Raw genomic sequence first — 19,632 nt, 5'->3', positions numbered from 1 at the left:
GGCAACTTTTCTTTTTTTTCCCTGGCAACTTCCAATCACTCCAGTGCCCGATAATGTGTTCTATTAGTATCTCGTGCTTATCATTCTATCCTAAGCATCTAGCACACTGCCTGGAGCTCAGATAACATTGCTGAATGAATACATGTGTGAACTTGATTTTTTGACTAACAGGGGTCATAGATTTACAGTATGGCTGTGGCTGTACTGGGCATCCTATCCAGACACAATGTTCAGAAGTACAGGAGACTATCTCCTCCTGGTGCTTCCTCTTGAAGCTAGGACACCCTGCCCAGAAGCCCCTCAAGTTTCACTAGCCAAAGTGAGATCACATGACCATGCTTAACCCAATCACTAGCAAGGGAGATGGGACCTACTCCCCCTGACTGGCTCAGATAAGAGGTTCTCACCTGGGGCATAGAGCCCCCCAGGGGTTACCAGAAATGTGTGTGGGGAGGGGTGTCTGAAGCTGGCACAAGGTGTGAAGATTGTTACAGGCATTTAGTGCCCAGGGAACTTGAAATGCTAAAGCTCTTGCAACACCTGGGGCAGTCCACAAAATGGACTGTCACATCCACGGAGGCTGCAATGCCCCCTTGAGAAACACTGACTTGGACCAATCAGGACCTGGGCCAGTCCCCCTGAAGCACCTGATGAGGTGAGCTCAGGGTCTGTTATAAAAGAGGAGTGGGATCAGTGGGTGCTGGGAAGGCAATCAGCATGGTCGACCAAGAGGTTGTTTCAGCTCAAGGCCATGTTGAACGAGTGATGTTGAAGAGGCATCTTCCTAAATCTTTTCAGCAATCTCCCAAATTCTTGAAAGTGAGATTGCTGGATCAAAGGATGTGCCATTTTCCATATTGATACATGCTGCTAACCTGCTGTGCTGAATAAGCAAGCTACTACCCATGGAAGCCCTGTTTTCAGAGGACAGGCCAGTTGTGACGAGGCAACTACTAGTGACCAAAGGGCTGCTCTAAGTCCCAAACTGAACATGGAGATTTGCTTAAAGGAACCACAAAAGCTATGTCTGACAGCGACATGAAAGGAATATAGTTACATGAACTAATTTCAGAAAACCAAGCTTATGGAAGCTCAATACATTTCACTTCAATCTTTTACTTCTGTGAGTATAAAAGGACACCTCCTGAATATGCAAATTTACTTTTCTTCAAGGAAATATTTATTGCACATTATTAGTGATTCTATTTTACAGCAAAATTAAATGTATACACTTTTCACAAAGAGAAAGTGGAAATCACAGTATCTCTCAAATTTATATACTGAACCAAAGTCCTGTTTTCAGAATTCAGCTGTCCATCATGATTTTGGTCCAGGGCCACCAGTCCATGATTTCAAATAGTTGACGATCCTGGCAGTAAGTGGAACAAAATCGTCTCTATATGTGACAATCGTTTCCACATAAAACCCTTTCGGGGGTTCAGACAGTTCATTTGTTGAGACATCCTTTTGTTCTACTTCACCACCTTAAAAAAAAAAAAAAGGAACAGCTGCGTCACTAACTTTCATTTTATCTTACTTTATTTTTTTATTGAAGTATATAGTTGATCACTAACTTTTAACTTAGGCAGCAGTCATTAGAATTAATAGTAAAGTCTTCAAAATAAAATAAACTAAGGTAAGAATTACCCCCACTCCCATCAGGTTCCTGACACAGTTTTCTTTCTGTAAAAAGGAAAATTTTAATAATTTTTTAAAATGACCACTACAGAGATAAATGTTTTAAAATGCTTAATACTGACATGTGCACTTTCAGGCCATTGGTGATCTTCATCACCAAATACAATCTTCGGCACAGTTTTTACATAAAAAGCTTTACTGAGATAATACTTCTTATATAATTAACTCATTTAAAATAAATGTAAATTCAGTGTTTAGTATCTTCAGATCTGTGCAACCAGCCAAAATAAAGTGTAGAATATTTTCATCCACAAAAGGAAACCCCTTATTTTGTAGCAGTCGCTCCCCCACCAGCTCCTCCCCTTCAGCCCCAGGCAGCCCCTACTTTAGACGAAGCCACAGATTTCCAGAACATTTTTTAAAGCTGCGGGATTTCCTTTTCCTCCCAGCAACTGGGAAGATTTCAGTACTCCTTCGCTGGTGTAAGTCAGCGAAATCGTTTGGTAGCCAAATGCGACCATGCAACCAAAGGAGGACTGAAGTTACAGAAGCATCGCCTCTTTAAACCACTATCCAGGGTCTTTGAAATTCCACCTGGAACCTCACGGATTCTTCAGATTCTGAGGATAGGGGTGGCCTCGCTCAATAAACCAGCAAGGTTCGGGGAAGAGGCTCTAAAAGGTCGTTGCTGGCAGATTCCACGATAATGCGCGGCTCTAAGCACCGCTTCCCGGTCTCTTCGCGCGGCACAGCGAAGCCACTTCTGCGACCCCCGGACACGCCCCACGCAAGGCCGCGCGTCCCCCGGAGGTCCCGCCCAAGAGCCGTACCTGGCGGCTTGCTCTTTCTCTGATTCCACAAAAACAAGGAGCCCAGCAGGGTCCAGGCGCCCAGTCCGTACAGCACAGACATCCGCCGGTACCAAGACAGGGCCTTTTCCGGACGCATGCCGCCGCCTGGAATAGCTCGCTCCTCCAAGTCTCAGGGCGGAGGCGGGCCTTCCGATGGACGCGTCACCGCCGCCGCCGCCTCCAATGGGGAGCCGCCCCGGGTGGCCGTTTCCTGCGCCGGCCCCGATGCATCCTGGGGCGTGTAGTCCAGACGTGGCGCTGGCCAAAGCACTCGGGTCTGGCGCCTGGGGTCCGGAGACGATCTCGCCTCCCACGTGACGGGCCCCAATGACACTTTCTCTCAGGGAAACCTCCCACTTACAAAATTGTAAGGTCTGCCTTACATAGGCTTTAGGTGGCCCTTGTAAAGCTTAATTCCTTCCCTTCTCCAGCTCTCAGGTTTGCGAGGATACCCCGTCTACGCCCCGCAACTCATCTTCCCCATCTTCCTGCCTGGAGCCCTGTCTGGTGCGCGTGGGTCCCTCCACGTCTGAATTAGCCCCTCCACTGGGCTGTGGGTCCCATTCTTCTCTGCCTTTCAGGGCCCTAGCCCACCTCCATCTCACGCCCTTTTCATTCTGTTGTTCTTTACTCCATCATACAAACAAGCCCGCGCCTCAAAAACAAAGTCTCCACTCGATCCACCATCAGCTTTTCTCTTATCCGTACATTTCTTCGAAGCATAATCTACCCCCACTCCAAGAAACCAAACAACTTGAGAGCAAAAGGGATGTGTTGGGCACAGAGTGGACACTCAGTAAACTGCCATAGCCAGTAACTACTTTGCAGCCATAATCAGACTTGATTTCCAGCGCATACGACTCCACCTGCTCCTTTCATAGCTTCGAAAACATAATTTTCTTCAGAATCCATTTATCCTTCAGGGCTCTTCCCATTTCTCCCACCCTCTAGAAATTGGTGTTTTGCCACACACAAAAATCAACGCTAAATGGATCATAGGCTTAAATATAAAAGCTAAAACTACAAACCTCGAAGAAAAGATCTAACACAACAATTGGAAATCAACTACATCCAATATAAAATAAAAAATTTTTTAAAAAGGCTATCTTTGCCATCTTGGGATAGGCAAAGATTTCTTAGAATACAAAAAGCATAAACCACAAAACAAATATTGGTAAATTGGACTTTTTCAAAATTGTCTTTTGCTCTTCGAAAGGCAGTTAAGAAAATGAAACAAGCCACAAGATAAAATATTCAAAGTAGGTATATCTGACAAAGGACTTGTATCAGAATATATAAGGATATCTTACAATTCAATTATAAAAAGACAACTGAACTGAAAAACAGGCAACAATCACTTAACTAAACAAGATATACAGGGGCTTCCCTTCCCTGATAGTGCAGTGGTTGAGAATCTGCCTGCCAATGCAGGGGAATCGGGTTCGAGCCCTGGTCTGGGAAGATTCCCACATGCCGCGGAGCAACTAGGCCCGTGAGCCACAACTACTGAGCCTGCGCGTCTGGAGCCTGTGCTCCGCAACAAGAGAGGCCGCGGCAGTGAGAGGCCCACGCGCCACGATGAAGAGTGGCCCCCGCTTGCCGCAACTAGAGAAAGCCCTCGTACAGAAACGAAGACTCAACACAGCCAAAAGTAAATAAATAAATTAATAATTTTTTAAAAAAGATATACAAATGGCCAATAAGTACAGGGGCAGTTAGTCATCACAGCAATGCAAATTAAAACGAGACACCCTTACACACCTATTAGAATGACTAAAAATTATGTTGAGAATACCAAGGGTTGTATGGATTTGGAGCAATCAGACCTCTTACTGGTGGGAACATAAAATATTATGTTCCCATCATAAACACAACCTCTTTGCAATACTGGCAGTTTCTTAAAAATTGAAGTACCCCTACTATATGAATCAGACGTTCGGTTCCTATTCACCCAAAGGAAATGAAAACATTATGGCCACACAAACATACGTACATGGGTGTTCACAGAGTTTTATTCATAAGAGCCCCCAAATGGGAACAACCCAAATGTCTATCAACTAGTGGATGGATAAAGGAAATGTGAGTCTACCACTCCATAATAAAAGGAACTACTGTACTGTTCCATGCAATTGCACGGATAAATCTCATACGGGTAATGTTAAGTGAAAGAAACCAGGCACAAAAGAAACCAGACATAAAATCCTGGAAGCAAGTTCATCTATAGTGGGAGAAAGCCAACAAGTACTTACCTCCGACCAGGGTGTGCAGAAAGGGAAGGACTAAAAGGGGCCAGAAGAAACTTTTGGGGCAGTGGAAATGTTCTGTCTTGATGGTGATGTGATGGTGGTGCTTTCATGGGTGTGCACATCTATTGAAACTCATTGAACTGTACACTTTAAATGGGTGCAGTTTATCGTATGTAAATCATACCCCAACAAGGTTGTTAAAAACAAAACAGGAAAATCAGTATTCTGTTCCAAGCATGCTTCTCTTCTCATACTGAGCAACTTTACTCATGTTATTTACTTTATACGTTTATGACTCTCATATACGCCACATTCTCCTGAAAAATAAATGCATACTAATTACTGCCAACCTGCAGGGCATTTTCAGTTCTACCCCACAAGCTCCTGAAACTCAAGAGCAGCCAGGATTGAATTTACCAACACCACCCCTACTGCACCCTGCCCCCCAACAGGAAAGAAACCTTTCCTGACTCATCCTCTCACCTAACACCTCATCTGTCACCTGTGTCTAAAAGCTGCCTCTCTTGAGGCCTCGGGCTGGATTCCAGCCTCCTTCCATCCGGGCTGCCACTCTCCTAATTGATCATTTCAGGAGTTTCCTTGCTTTCAAGATGGAGTTTATAGTTACTAGGCACACTGGCTCAGTGTCTCCCTCTCGGGATGGCTGCTCTCCAAAGAACACTAACACCCACCTCCACGTTCTCTGGAAACAGCCACCAGCACCCACAGGTGGGACCTGCATGGCTCAGGGTGCCCCTCAGCACCTTCACTCATTGTCACTGGAGAAACACCAGAGCCAGCTGGGTCTATCACTTTCCTCCTGTCAATTGGAAACAGGCCCAAGGAGGAACAGTTTCAACCCTAAACTGGATACACAGGCTTATGTACTCTTCTATATGATCTACCTCAATTCAAAATTATATCCCAGATATAAGAAAAATATTCTATGGAAAAGGTACAGTAAATAAAAGCCTTAGGCATTTAAAATGTTAATTGTTAAACATTTTAAGATAGGAAACCCTCCCAGAATTTTGAGCAGAGGTTAAGATGGCAGTAAGTACAAATTCAAAAGATAGAGCATTGGAATCAATCCAGATGGTCTGACAGCCAATTAATAGGAGTTCCCAGCTTTACTCTTCTACATAGCACTCATTTGCTTCTTAAAAAATTATATAATTTACTTCTAATTTTTTAATGTTGGTCTTCCCTACCCAGAATATAAGCTCTGTGAGAACAGGAATTTTTGTTTTATTGACATTCCCAGGACCTAGAAGACGACTCCAAACATAGCAAATACTGAATAATTATTTAAATGATTGAAAAAATGCCTCCAAAGTTCTGAGATAAAATCATTTTGGGCCTAGATTTTATACTCAGTAAAGCTGTCAGGTATGAAGGTAGAACAGGTTCTGTGAATTATCTCTTGTATGCTCTTTTTAGGAACAGTCACTTAAGGCAACAAATGACTTATGAGATAAAAGGAAAACTGGAACTAACCTAGGAGTCCAAACAAAAGAAAATCCTAGATGACTGTTGTCCTAGCAATTGGCCCATGTTAAAAGGGGATATAACCTCTAAACAAGGATGAACTCCACTGAGTAGAACAAGCTGGAATTTTTTTAAAAATTGAGGTAACATTGGTTTATAACATTATGTTTCATGTGTACATTATAATTCAACTTCTGTATGCACTACAGTGTGCTCACCGCCATCTAGCACCATACAGTTGACCCCCTTCACCCATTTCACCCTCCCCCACCCCTTCCCCTCTGGTGACCAGCAATCTGTTCTCTGTTTATCTCAGGTGAGGTAGGAACAGTGCCACTCCAGACCACTCTGCCTCAACAACGTTTCACATATTTCTTACTTTTCCTTGTCTGTTAATATTTGGACAGTAAATGAAGATTAAGTTCAGGAATCACCTCTTGGGGAATTTACTTAAAACACACAGAGACCTCAGAAATCAAATTTGTATTAGCATTATTTTAACCAGTGCTTCTTCAACCAGATTTATTTCCTTTCCGATCATTATGATTTTCATGTAAGCAAGCTGCCGAAATACATTAGCTCTGATTTTATACAGACTCTAAAAGTTAGGATACAAAAAGCATATAAACATCTACTGGTACCAAAACGTTTATGACCTTATAATTTTATGGTGTAAAGAAAAGGGCACAGGGCTTCCCTGGTAGGGCAGTGCTTTAGAGTCTGCCTGCCAATGCAGGGGACGCGGGTTCGAGCCCTGGTCTGGGAGGATCCCACGTGCTGCAGAGCAACTGGGCCCATGAGCCATAATTACTGAGCCTGCACGTCTGGAGCCTGTGCTCCGCAACAAGAGAGGCCACAATAGTGAGAGGAGGCCTGCGCACCGCGATGAAGAGTGGCCCCTGCTTGCCACAACTAGAGAAAGCCCTTGCACAGAAATGAAGACCCAAAACAGCCATAAAAAAAAAAGGGGGGGGCACAGATAAGGAATACAAACAAATTAAAATCTAAAGAGTTACACAACACTTCTTTTGATTATTTATTAAAATAATAAAAGCAGAAAAGAAAAAGGAACGTTAAGCCTTTATAAACAACTGTGAGCACAGTGTGACAGTGTTTTCTTCCATTTCCTTCTCATGTCCTCAGCTCAGCAGGCACTGGAGACAGCCAGTTTCTTCAAATGGTCCATGAACACCTGCAGGCTGACGTCATCAGTCAGGATGGGCGCTCCTGTTTCCTGAAGTTTAATGAAAAAGGTTTACTGGCAGGTCTCTTAGAAGCTGGTTGGAATTCATGCATTATTAAGGACCCTTCCCCTCACAAAATTAGCAAGTGCTGTCCGTCTGCCAAGAACATTCCTGCCACCCAGCCCCATCCTCTGCCTAGCTAATCTTTTCAACTAAAGCATAATTTCCTCACAAAACCCTTCCCTGATCCACTCATATCATGTCATTCCTGCCACTACAGTTAGTTTTGAGCATATGCCCTTCTACTTTACCCCACTGTGTGGTTCTGATGACTCATCCAGGGTCTGGCTCCCAGCAGGCATGAACTCCTGGGGGCCCACACGCCCCATCTCTCATCTTCCCCACCACTCTGCTGCAACCAGCCTGATGTTCTTAAATGATCTGCTTACAACAGAAGCTTGGTAACAGCGTATTCACAACGAGTGAATCAGTATCCACTAAACAGATGGATCTCTGCACTATCAAGAAATGCTTATGATTCAATTAACGTTAAGGGAAAAAGTACTGAATAGAAACCTTGATTTCTAATAAGATTCCAATTTGTTAAAAAAAAAATATATGTATGCGCACACACACACACACACACAGATATACATGATATATAACTTTTATATTAACTAGAAAGAAGCCAGAAGTACTTAACTCTAGCTAGTAGCATTCTATTAATTTAAACTTTCTAAATTATTTTTTACATATACTAGTCTTCTAAAAATGAAACGGTACTACTGTTATAATTAGAAAAATATAAGCATGATTGAAGTTTTATAAAAGGATTTTTCTGGGAAGAAAGAGTACATGTACTTTTCCTCATTCCTTCAACTAAGTACAACTAAAAACCCTGGATGTTTTATATAAAACAAACCAAGACTTTGAAAGGTGGTGAAAAGACAGCAGATTAACTAGAGACCCTGGGATGCAGGGAACCACACAGTGGCCAGTTCCCAGGGTTTCCTTTTTGCCTCATGCATGCACGCCAGACTTGAAGCTGAAAAAGCTGGCAACAGTTATTGAGCACAAACAAAAACTACAACAAAAAGAGCCCACTTTCTCTAGCAAAAGACCAGGGCAGCCTAGCAAGACAGAAAAGGCTGAGTGGATCGTGTAGACTTGCACCCTCACATGGCAGTACTGAGGGACCCAAGAATCCCACCAGGGTGTTATCAGAAAAGGCCAACTATGGACCCAGGAATTTCATCCCTGCTGGCCAGTAAGAAATCTCCCTGCACCCATGGTGTCCGCAGACCATACAGGGAGCCTGGACTTCCACCCCACACCTGATAGTAATAAGATGTCCATGTCCCACCGACTGGGGTGGTATCAGAGAAGGCTTAGTGCAGGGAAAGCACTTTCACCATCACCCACCAGTTACAAGGCCACCTCCACAGGAGAATCAATGGGAACCAGGTGGGGAGCTGGAACTCCCGTCCCCACACACAGTAACAAGAAGTCGCCCTCCACCTCAGGTGTCAACAGAGGCCAATGGAAAACCTGAACCCGTCTCACCTGGCAGAAATGAAACAATGTACCACCCCCTTCCCTGCCAGAGCAGTTTGACAAAAAGCCAGCCAAAACAGGTTGAAATCGATCCAGAGTCTCATAACAAATATGAAAATGTCCACATCTCAATCAAAAATCACTTGTTATGGGGCTTCCCTGGTGGCTCAGTGGTTAAGAATCCGCCTGCCAATGGAGGGGACACGGGTTCGAGCCCTGGTCCGGGAAGATCCCACATGCCGCGGAGCAGCTAAGAACATGAGCCACAACTACTGAGCCTGTGCTCTAGAGTCTGTGAGCCACAACTACTAAGTCTGCACGCCTAGAGCCCATGCTCCACAACAAGAGAAGCCACCATAATGAGAAGCCCGCGCACCGCAACAAAGAGTAGCCCCCGCTCAATGCAACTAGAGAAAGCCCCCGCACAGCAACAGACCCAAAACAGCCCCCCCCCCAAAAAAAAACGAAACTGTGAACAACCCAGCTGTCCTTCAGTGGGTGAATGATTAAATAAAATGCAGCAGTCTATACCACAGAATACTACTCGGCAAATAAAAAGGAACAAATTACCTATAAATTCGACACTTAAATGAATCTCTAGATAAGTATGCTGAGGGAAAACAGCCAATCCCAAAAGTTTACGTACCATGTGGTTTCATATATGTAACCGTTTTAAAAATTGAAGTATAGCTGATTTACAATGTTGTGTTAGTTTCTGGTGTACAGCAAAGTGATTCAGCTATACATACATACATATATTCTTTTTCATACTCTTTTCCATTATGGATAATTACAAGGTATTGAATACAGTTCCCTGTGTATGTAACACATGTTAATTTTTTGATGACAAAATTATAGAAATAGAAACAGGAGATCAGGAGAAAAGTGAGCATAACTATAAAAGGGCAACATGAGGGATCCTTGTGCTGGTGGAAATGCACATCATAATGTCCTGGTTATGATACTGTATTACAGTTTTGCAAGATGTTACCACCAGTGTGTGTGGGGGAACTGAGTAAAGAGCAAAGGGGATCTCTCTATTGTTTCATACAACTGCATATAAATTTACAATTACCTCCCCAAAAATGTTATAAGAAAACAGAATGAAAGACTCATTTGAGGGAGACATAAATGCTGGGAATAATTAGATAAAGAAGGAAATTGGAGCTAAAAAGTGAAGAGGAGGCAGAAGGAAAGGTGAGCATGGGTCCATGTGTTTGCCCTGCACTCCTGGGGCAGACAGAAGTGTGGGGACTCTGGACAATGCCACTGTGTCTCCGAGGGAAGCACGTGGAGGCCACAGTTCAGCGTTCTGTCCTCTGGCCTGAACCTGTCAGACTCCGTTGTGTACTGAAGAAGGGGATCCACACAGGGTATGTCCCCACCCCCAGCCTACACAGAAGTCCCTAGTCCCCCCTTATCCAGGGTGGGCAGCTTCCAAGACGCTAGTGACTGCCTCAAACCACAAGTAAAACAGAACCCTGCACATACTAGGGTTTTCTTGTACAGGTGCTAATTAATATTGGCATATACAGTGTGGAAACACTGGACAAAGATAATGCACTTCCCAGCTGGGGGGGAGCGGGAAGGTGTGAGATTTCACCAGGCTACTCAGAATGGTGTGTAATTCAAAACTAATGAATTATTTCTGGAATTTTCTGACCATAGCCGACCTCAGGTAACTGAAACCTTGTTAAGCGAAAATATGGATAAGGGGGATTACTGTATTATTCAAAGTTTTCTTCCCAGCAAAACACCCAAGTTACTCTGTCTCTCGGCCAAAAGGGATTCAATTCAATAAATTTGTAGAATTTATTTATTTATTAATATTTTGGCCACACCTTGCAGCCTGCAGGATCTTACTTCCCCGACCAGGGATAGAACCTGGGCCCTGGCAGTGAAAGTGCCGAGTCCTAACCACTGGACCACCAAGGAATTCCCCAATTTGTATAATTTAAAAACAAGTTTTTAAAAAAGCAGCCTGGCCTCCTCCTCAAATACCTGACAATTACTCACCTGTCCCCAAGCATACAGGTTATTGTGTGTCTGAGATGGATTCACTTTGGACAAAAGGAAGCGAGCCTTTAAGAAAAAAAGAGAGAGATTTAGATTTAAAGATTAAAAGTGGCATTAATATTAGTGTAATAGAAAAAAGTTTTTACACTTTTTTTGTTAAATTAGAAACTTTTTACCACATAGGAACCCATTTCTTTAGTTTAAGCCCAAAGCCTCTCCATTTATTAGGGTTCCTGAAACATGAAGTGTATTTCATTCTGGCAATCCTCTACCTTACACCAACATATTTTGACCATTCATTTAAAAAGAAGTCATATTTGGAAGCTGACCTGTATGCCAATTTACGTCACCATATAAGATACAAACCAGGCAGTTTGGATTTATAGCCATGAGAATGCATCATAAAGCCAAGAGAGCATCAGGGCCGGGCTGGGCTCGCTCACCTGGCTGCCTCCGTGCTCCGTGTTGATGTACCGTGGCATGGGGAAGCGCGCGTGCAGGATCTCCTGAGCATCGTCCAGGGGTGCCTGCAGAAGGTGCTTGAAGTTTTCGTACTCAGGCATGTCCTGGTAGCCCGCTTTCTGCCACTGGGCTATGGTCTACACCAAAACAAAGAAATCAAAACTACCGTGGAGGTGCTGTGATGACAGCCTTCTCTGACGCCCCTGACATTCTAATGTCCCACCCAGAACTTGTTTCCAGTGACAAAGTCTTCTGTCGAGAGAGACGAGTGTCCGAGGGGAGCCATGTGGAGCTGACCAGGAGCATGAGTAAGCCGAGCACCGCGTCCACGACACGGCCACCTACACAGTCCTGCCGGAACTGTCAATGCCCACCTCCCCTCCCCTCCCCTTTCTAACTGTGCTGACAAACACCCCGGATCGGGTGCCCCAAGAAGCCCTGGACTCCCCTGCTTTCCACCTCCCCCGCTATCACTCGGTCTAGCCCTCACGTCCTCACCACCCCTGGTAGGGAACGGGGTTTGCCGGCTTCCTATACAGATTCCACTGCCCCTTCTCTTTCCTGGTGGCACACATCTCTCTCATGCCCTCCTCCGGTGCTTGGCAGTCCCATGGGCGGGTGGGACCGACTCCACCCTAACCCCTGCTCCCCCGGGCCCCGAGCCTCTTGGTGGTGGAGGTAAACTGTAAGAATCAAAGCATGGGTGTTAATTAGGCGACAAGCAGAAGGCAATACACCAAAGTGTGGAAAGGAAAGACTGTCTCCCCAACTAAACACGGCGTCTCAATCCTTCTTTCATTCCCGTCAGCAACTGTGCTAGGAAACACACCTTAATCACACTAGAAATGAAGAAATACTCACTGACTGATTAATATATCTTTATAACTAAATGGAAGTGCTTTCACATGTTATTTGGGGGATACTAAAAAAGAAAGCAATGGAGAGAGAAAATGGAGTAAGAAGACATAACAAGTGAGAAATATGTTCTGGAAATGGAACTGCTGTCAGGAGACCAGCCTGTTCTCACCTCCCCCGCGGTGTCAGCGCCGTTTCCCAGGTCTTAATTTCTGACTGGCTGGTGGCATGGAGGAAATGCCCATCGGCTTGCTTGGGACCAAGAGTTCATAAGAACCCCTGCAATCAGAAGGCTTAGGACTTTTAAAGGGCGAGAGCGAGGTCATCTGCCTTCATCTTTAGAACCTATCCCTTGCACACAGAAGGTGCTCAATCAACGTGTGAAGGAACAGGATAGCGGCTGTAGTCAGAGATGTCTATAAGGGATGAGCTGAAGACACAGGAAGCTCCTGAAGGCATCAGTGGGAACAGCAGCTGGTCGGTCACCCAGCCTTAAGTCTAGGACCACTACTGATGACCTGGCACCTGTGGGCAAGTGGCTAGCAGAGTGGGTGTTAATATGCTGAAAACAGTTTAAAGTTATAAAATGCCTGTTAGTATTAGAAAAAACATTTCTTTCTAGGGCATTAAAGAATGCTGAAACACAATTTACATTTGAAATCACTTCTAATGTACAGACACCAGGAAGTCAAGTCAGTTGTCAAAGCAATGTACTGAAGGTAAAAAATGTACAACAGACAAAAAAGAGAATATATCCATGAATATAACACTCAATTAAAGGATTTTCTCCTGAGGAGCCATTCCTTTCCTTAGGACATGAACCTCTTTGAGAAAGAAATGCATGCTGCCCCGAACACCATCCATAGCCATCCTAGGGATCCAGACCTGGCGTAAGGTTCACTGGGCCACATTACTCAGAGAAAAAACTCTAGTCCCAAATTTAGCAGTATTTACTAGTGACTCTAACATAACTCTGAAAGGACAGTGTGAATATAAAAAGTTTACTGATGAAAAGTAAACTGATTTTGCCTGAAAACTCAGAAAGCAATAAATCATAGTGATTTAAAAGGACCACCTGAAAAACAGTATGGAGGTTTCTCAAAAAACTAAAAATAGAACTACCATATGACCCAGAAATTCTACTCTCCTGGGTATATATCCATAAAAAGCAAAAACACTAATTCGAAAAGACACATGCACCCCAATTTTCAAAGCACCATTATTTATAATTGCCAAGATATGGAAGCAACCTAAGTGTCCATCAACAGATGAGTGGATAAAGAAAACATGGTATATATACAATGGAATACTACTCAGCCATAAAAAAGAATGAAATTTTGCCATCTGCAACAACATGGATGGATCTAGAGAGTATTCTAAGTGAAATAAGTCAGACAAAGACAAATACTGTATGATACCACTTATATGTGGAATCTGAAAAATACAACTAGTGATGTAACAAAAAATAAGCAGACTCACAAGTACAGAGAACACACGAGTGGTTTGTGGAGTGGGGGGCAGTGTATATACAGGTGGGGGAATGGGAGGTACAAACTACTGGCTCAAGGACGTGTTGTACATGAGGAAAGTAACCTTTAAAAAGTGTATAAAGGGCTTTCCTGGTGGCGCAGTGGTTGAGAGTCCACCTGCCGATGCAGGGGACATGGATTCATGCCCCGGTCCAGGAGGACCCCATGTGCCGTGGAGTGGCTAGGCCCATGAGCCATGGCCGCTGAGCCTGCGCGTCCAGAGCCTGTGCTCCGCAACAGGAGAGGCCACAACAGTGAGAGGCCCACATACCTCAAAAAAAAAAAAAAAAGTGTATAAAAAATTAGGGAATTCCCTGGTGGTTAGGACTCCACGCTTTCACTGCTGAGGGCACAGGTTCAATCCCTGATCGGGGAACTAAGATCCTGCCTTGCAGCATGGCCAAAAAAAAAAAAAAAAAGCTGCATAAAAATGTAAAAAAATAAAAGGATAACCTGATGTTTACTTATAGCAAGTAATATTAAAATTACTAAATATACAAATATCCCTTTTTTCAGGGTCCTGAAAAAAAATTTTATTCACCAGTATAAAAACCACTATACTCATTATAATAAACTGTGGGTTTTCTAACCCCAAATTCTTTTTTCAAATGTCATAAAAACCTAAATTAGTAAAAAATGATAGTAAGAAAGAAATTAACTTCATCTTACCTCACCAAGATAAATGACAATTTGGAAGAATGTGTCCATCAGCAAAATTCTGTCAGCTAGAATGCTGCTACTGTCCAGGAGCACAGGCTGAAGCAAAAGGAAGAGATGGCATGGGTCTTCCCCTTGGTGTCTACACAGCCACCCGGCAACCCCACACCCAGCAGGGAAGGGTCTCATCTTCGTGACAAATTCCCACATTCTGCTCCCTGACTAGGCAGTTCTACATTTCAACTTTGTAGAAAAAATGGCTCCAAATAATCCCTCATCAACTGGGAAGTGAGATGAATGTTATCTTTTGCTCTAGGAACCAGAAATAATTCCAAATTTTCTCAGTTTTGTGCTAGAAATATATTCTATCAGAGACACATTTCTCTCAAACCTACTGCTGTAGATAACAGAGAACTCCAATGTCTACATGAAAAAGAACATCCTTTAATACAAATTTTAAAGTTTACTACAAAATACATTTGACTATGACTTTTATTTCAATAAGAAAAGTAACTTAAACTTACATTCATTCAGCAAAATTTGAAAATTTCTACTCAAGAACAACAAATATTGAAATTTTGGTTTATTTCCTTATAGTTTTTAATTCTTGCAGGCTTTTAAAAAGTCATAATTTAGAAAAGATTCTACTTTTTTATTTAATATAAAGATTTACTTTATTATGTTACATAAACTTTGTGACTATTTCTTAGATTACTTAATTTTCCTGCTATTGAACATTTAAATTATTTTCTAATTTTACACGTCCTATGACTTTTTTCTATGCACATTTTTTTAATACTCAGAAATAATGTTAAATTACTATAAAGACTCAAAGTTTTCTTTTTTACAGTTTTGCTCTAAGAGTAAACGTGCTAGAAAAAAGTCTGTATTAGGTGATTCCAACTGTGGGAGAAGCACTCACAGTGGCCCTTACCTCTGGAGGCCCGTGGAAGGAATAGGAGTAGAGGATGGGCTGGATCATGATGAGGGACTGGGTTAGGTCCTGTCGGGCAAAGTGGTGTCGATAATACGACGACTCATCAGGGCTGTTGTTGAAGACTTGAAGAAATGGAGACCTCCTCAGATGGAACATGAACTGCATTTACAGAGAAAAAGACAAATGCACACAGCTGTCACCTTCCTAGACACCCAGAGAGCAGACCTGCCCCTGCCCTGGAAACAGGAGAACACAGCCCTTAGGAACAAGGCCTCTGGGTTCAATGAACCAGAGTGGAATGGCAGCCCCAGGGGCCAGGGAGGAGGGAGGGGAGAGCTTCTGTTTAATGGTACAGAGTTCAGGTTCATGAGATGAGAAAGTTCTCGAGATTCCCTGCTCAACAATCAGACATATGTAACACTACACCACACTGCACACTTAAAAATGGTTAAGGTGGTCAATTTTATGTTATGGGGTTTTCACTACAATTAGAAACAAACATAATTTTTAGAAAAAGAGGGGGCCCTCTGGGCGTGTCAAAGCTTCTGCATGAGAGGCAAGGCAAAGCACTGCTTTCTGGAGTCACCAGCCAGGTCACAGAGCAGAGTTTCTGCTCTGAAGAGGTCACAGTCTAGTGGGGAAAAGGCGCACTCAGGGCCCCAGCACAGGAAAGCCCTGGTATGATGGGTTGGGGGTGGAGGTGCAGCAGGAGCATCCCCAAAGCCACTGGGGCCTAAAAGATGTGCAAGAAGAAGCCAGAGGCAGGGGAGGGACGCCAGGCACAGTGACAGCACAGGAGAAGCCAGAGTGCTGAGACAGAGGCAGAGCTCTGGGAGTGAGGAGCTCAAGGGAGAAAAGGCCAGAAGTCGCCACTGCATACAGAAATGCATCCTTCCAGTCCCCAAGGAGCAGGGGTGGGAGAGCAGCTGTTAGTTCACGCTATAAAGAGCTGCCAGAAGATGAAAATGACCTGTCTTGCGAAGTACAAAGCTTCCCGAGAGAGACTTTCCTGGTGGCACAGTGGTTAAGAATCCGCCTGCCAATGCAGGGGACATGGGTTTGATCCCTGGTCCAGGAAGATCCCACAGGCTGCGTAGCAACTAAGCCCGTGCGCCACAACTGCTGAGCCCGCGCACCTAGAGCCCGCGAGCCACAACTACTGAGCCGGAGCACCTACAGCCCGTGCTCCACAACAAGAGAAGCTACTGCAATGAGCAGCCCGCACACTGCAACAGAGTAGCCCCCACTCACCACAACTAGAGAAAGCCCGTGTGCAGCTCTGAAGACCCAACGCAGACAAAAATAAAACAAACAAAGCTCCCTGAGAAGCTTTTGAATATAATGAAATGTAGGTTCCTAAACAATGACCCAGGCTGACATTCAGCACATCCTACGTGCAGGGCACACAGCACTGGACAAGAATGATCGAGTTCCCCCGACAAGCCATGGGGAAAGCTCTCTAACCACCCCTAGTTCACAGGCAAGGAGACCGAGGGGCAGGCAACTTGCCCAACACCCCTCGTCACTGAGCGGTAGAGCCAGCCTCTGCTCCAGGCGGCCTGGCTCTGGACTTCTATACTAGACGCTTCAACAGAAGGAATCTAAGAAATCATCTAAATTTGGTGGTTTTCAAACTGTCCTCCGAGCCTTAGCGGATCCTCAGGGCCCAGGGGTGTGGGTCACCACATCTGTCTGCTCTCTGTGCTGGCTGTTGAGAGGCTCCTCTTGAAGAAAAGATTCCCTGGCTTTAGAAAGACTGCATGCCACTTCCCAGACCAACTCCATCCTTCTGAAGAGGTTCGGGACCTCATCCAAGACCCAAGACCGGCAGCAACACAGCCAGCACTGGAACCCGGTTCAGCCCTGACACTGGCCGGGCCGGGCCACTTTCCACAGCGCCGTCCAGCCTCAACTGCTTGGGCATAGGACAGGCAGGCACACGGTGGGGACTGCAGAGCCCTACCCTGGGCTGAGTGTCCAGTGAGGTGACCTCTGAAACCCCCCTCCTTTAGCCCTAAGAGTCCAAGCTGTACAAGTTCATGACTGAGGCCTGCGTCTACTTGCCAAATCGAGTACTCAAAAAGGTAATACCCGATGGAGTACCAAAGTCCTAACAAGTTCACTTAAGATTGAGAGTTTGCTTCTTCCTACCTATTCCTCATTAAGGCATCCTTGAGGGAGGAGGGGAAAAAAGGTTGAGTCTGCCTCCAGTTCTGGGGAAGCTACATCTGTGAGCGGCCCGACCCGCACACCCCAGGCCCAGCTGCGGAGCTAGCTCCTGGCCGCCAAGCCAAATGGGTGCCTGGCCTGTGGCAGACCCGGGGTCAGCCAGCCTCGCCCCTGGAGCGGAGCTGAGCGTCAGCTGCCACACTTACAGACGAGGGTAGAGGCTCAGAAAAGGCAGCACCCAGACCCCCACCTGTGGCATCGCTCCACCACCCCCTCCCTGCTCCGAACGGTTCCACACACCTGGTCCCCCCCACGTGCAGGTCTTCACAGTCACGACGCAGCACAGCCAGTATAGACACGTCACCAATGTCTACCATGGTAACTGCGGTCTCATTTTGCTGCGTTCATGTTCACAGGTGACCATCCACTCAGAATTTCTACAAATCAGAAGTCGTGTCGTGGCCTCAGAGTAACAATCCTGTTTTGCCTTCTCCCCAAAGTCTGTGCACCTGCTCTCTGCGTGTCACCCGTGTCTTCCGTGGGGCTCAGGCACTGTCTGGCCTTGAACTGAACGACCTCATCACCTCCAAATGGAGTCTCAAAACACACAGTCCTGGCTTGACCCCCAGAGCGGCGAGTTTTATTTCTATCACTTTCTTCTTTGGTTATTTCAAAAAACATATATTACTTACCTGAGGATATAGAGAGAAGGAATCTGATAACCTAAAAGATGCGGGGTCTTCTTTGGTATATTGTCCAAACTTCTGACACTATTGAGAGAAAATAGAAAAAAAACAAAAAAACACACAAAAAACCTAAGTGAGTGTCACCTGAAAAGTCCCTGGAGTAGGAGGGTCATGCCCCACTCTCAGCTCTGCCCCTGCCTGCCCGAGTTCCAGCCCAGCACCCCCAACACCCAGGGGGTGTTAAATGCAGATCTGGGGGGAGGGGGCTGAAGGCCCCATGTTGTAAGCAGCTTCTAGGCGATGCCTGCCGAGGCCGCTCCGACAGCGAGGGGCTAGAAGAAGCCTTCTCAGGCGCCTCTTCCGTAAGAAAATCCTCCAGGACTCTGACATCGTAGCAGTTACAGACAGGCCTAATGTTCTATTATTCTACAACTCCATTTTCTTCCTCCTCTCACAGGCAAATCTCTGAACATTTTCTCTTCCTGCCTTTATTTCCTCTTCATGTCACATACTTCATTTCACCAGGGAGTCAGATGCCCACCATCTAAAGAGAGCTCATCTCTGGGAGTGACCCTCTTCTGACCGCATCCTTGCACAGACCTCACCTTCCTCAACTCCCTGCCACCACGAGCCACATGACTCCCCGAACCTCCTGACCCCTCTCCTTCAGCCGCTGCAGCAGCGCCTTCCTATATCCTGTCACCTCTCCGACTGATCTTCTTTGCCTCATCCGACAGCCCGTCTCCCTACCTCCTCCTGACGGCGGTGGGTTCCTCCGAGGTTAGTTCCTGGCCCTCTGCTCCCATCCTCCTTGCCTTGGCTACAAATGACATGACGGCCAGGCCAGAGTCACCCAAATCCCTCCCCCACATGCAGTGCTGACCTCCAACCCGAGCTCCTGTCAGGACCTATACTAACTACAGGGTGGCTTTCCTTGGACATGCAAGTTCACATTCAAAATAAACTAGTACATTAGAAAAGGGGATTCCCCTCCCTCCCCCTCACAGCTGCTCTCCTTTCCATTTCCCACTGCTCCATCATTCTTGCAGTTGCCCACACTTAAAACTTGAGTTAGCGTTGATGTTTTTCATTTTTGATCCCACGTATAGTTCGACGAAGTTTGGTCAATTCTTCTCTCGGCATACAGCCTGATTCCAAAGCTTCTCTCCCCTCCAACTGTACCACGGCCACCTTGGTCTCAGCTCCCTGAAGCCGGAGAAATCCTCCGCTGGCCTCCGTAACAGCAGCCCTTTCGCCCTCCGATTTATCTTATACAGGGACGGGCAGTGTGAACACAGCGTCATGCTGCTCTCACGCCCCTGCCTAAGAACCACACTTAACCCGTCCCCTCTCTCTAACA

General features: G+C 45.3%; 2 protein-coding genes across 3 annotated transcripts in view; both read right to left on the bottom strand.

The window, feature by feature from the left end:
* Window positions 1–1,232: 1,232 nt before the first annotated feature.
* Window positions 1,233–2,636, bottom strand: SMIM26 (small integral membrane protein 26). Its single transcript, XM_059036333.2, has 2 exons — window positions 2,469–2,636; window positions 1,233–1,484 (listed from the first exon to the last, which is right to left on the bottom strand). The coding sequence occupies exons 1-2, from the start codon at window positions 2,584–2,586 to the stop codon at window positions 1,318–1,320; spliced, it is 285 nt and encodes a 94-aa protein (XP_058892316.1). The 5' UTR covers window positions 2,587–2,636; the 3' UTR covers window positions 1,233–1,317.
* A 4,610-nt stretch (window positions 2,637–7,246) lies between these two features.
* SEC23B (SEC23 homolog B, COPII coat complex component) overlaps window positions 7,247–19,632 on the bottom strand; it is a 36,204-nt gene continuing 23,818 nt past the window's right edge. For both annotated transcript variants that reach the window (XM_059036316.2, XM_059036315.2), the window contains exons 15-20: window positions 18,279–18,356; window positions 15,415–15,576; window positions 14,493–14,579; window positions 11,421–11,576; window positions 10,978–11,043; window positions 7,247–7,457 (exon numbers count right to left, since the gene is read on the bottom strand). In XM_059036316.2, the coding sequence (XP_058892299.1) occupies window positions 7,368–7,457; window positions 10,978–11,043; window positions 11,421–11,576; window positions 14,493–14,579; window positions 15,415–15,576; window positions 18,279–18,356 (639 nt within the window). In that variant the 3' untranslated portion in view covers window positions 7,247–7,367. The remainder of the gene's footprint in view (window positions 7,458–10,977; window positions 11,044–11,420; window positions 11,577–14,492; window positions 14,580–15,414; window positions 15,577–18,278; window positions 18,357–19,632) is intronic.

The sequence above is a fragment of the Kogia breviceps genome, chromosome 14 (assembly GCF_026419965.1).
Source record: "Kogia breviceps isolate mKogBre1 chromosome 14, mKogBre1 haplotype 1, whole genome shotgun sequence".
Classification (NCBI taxonomy): Eukaryota; Metazoa; Chordata; class Mammalia; order Artiodactyla; family Physeteridae; genus Kogia; species Kogia breviceps.
This window is presented reverse-complemented; position numbering and strand designations above follow the sequence as displayed.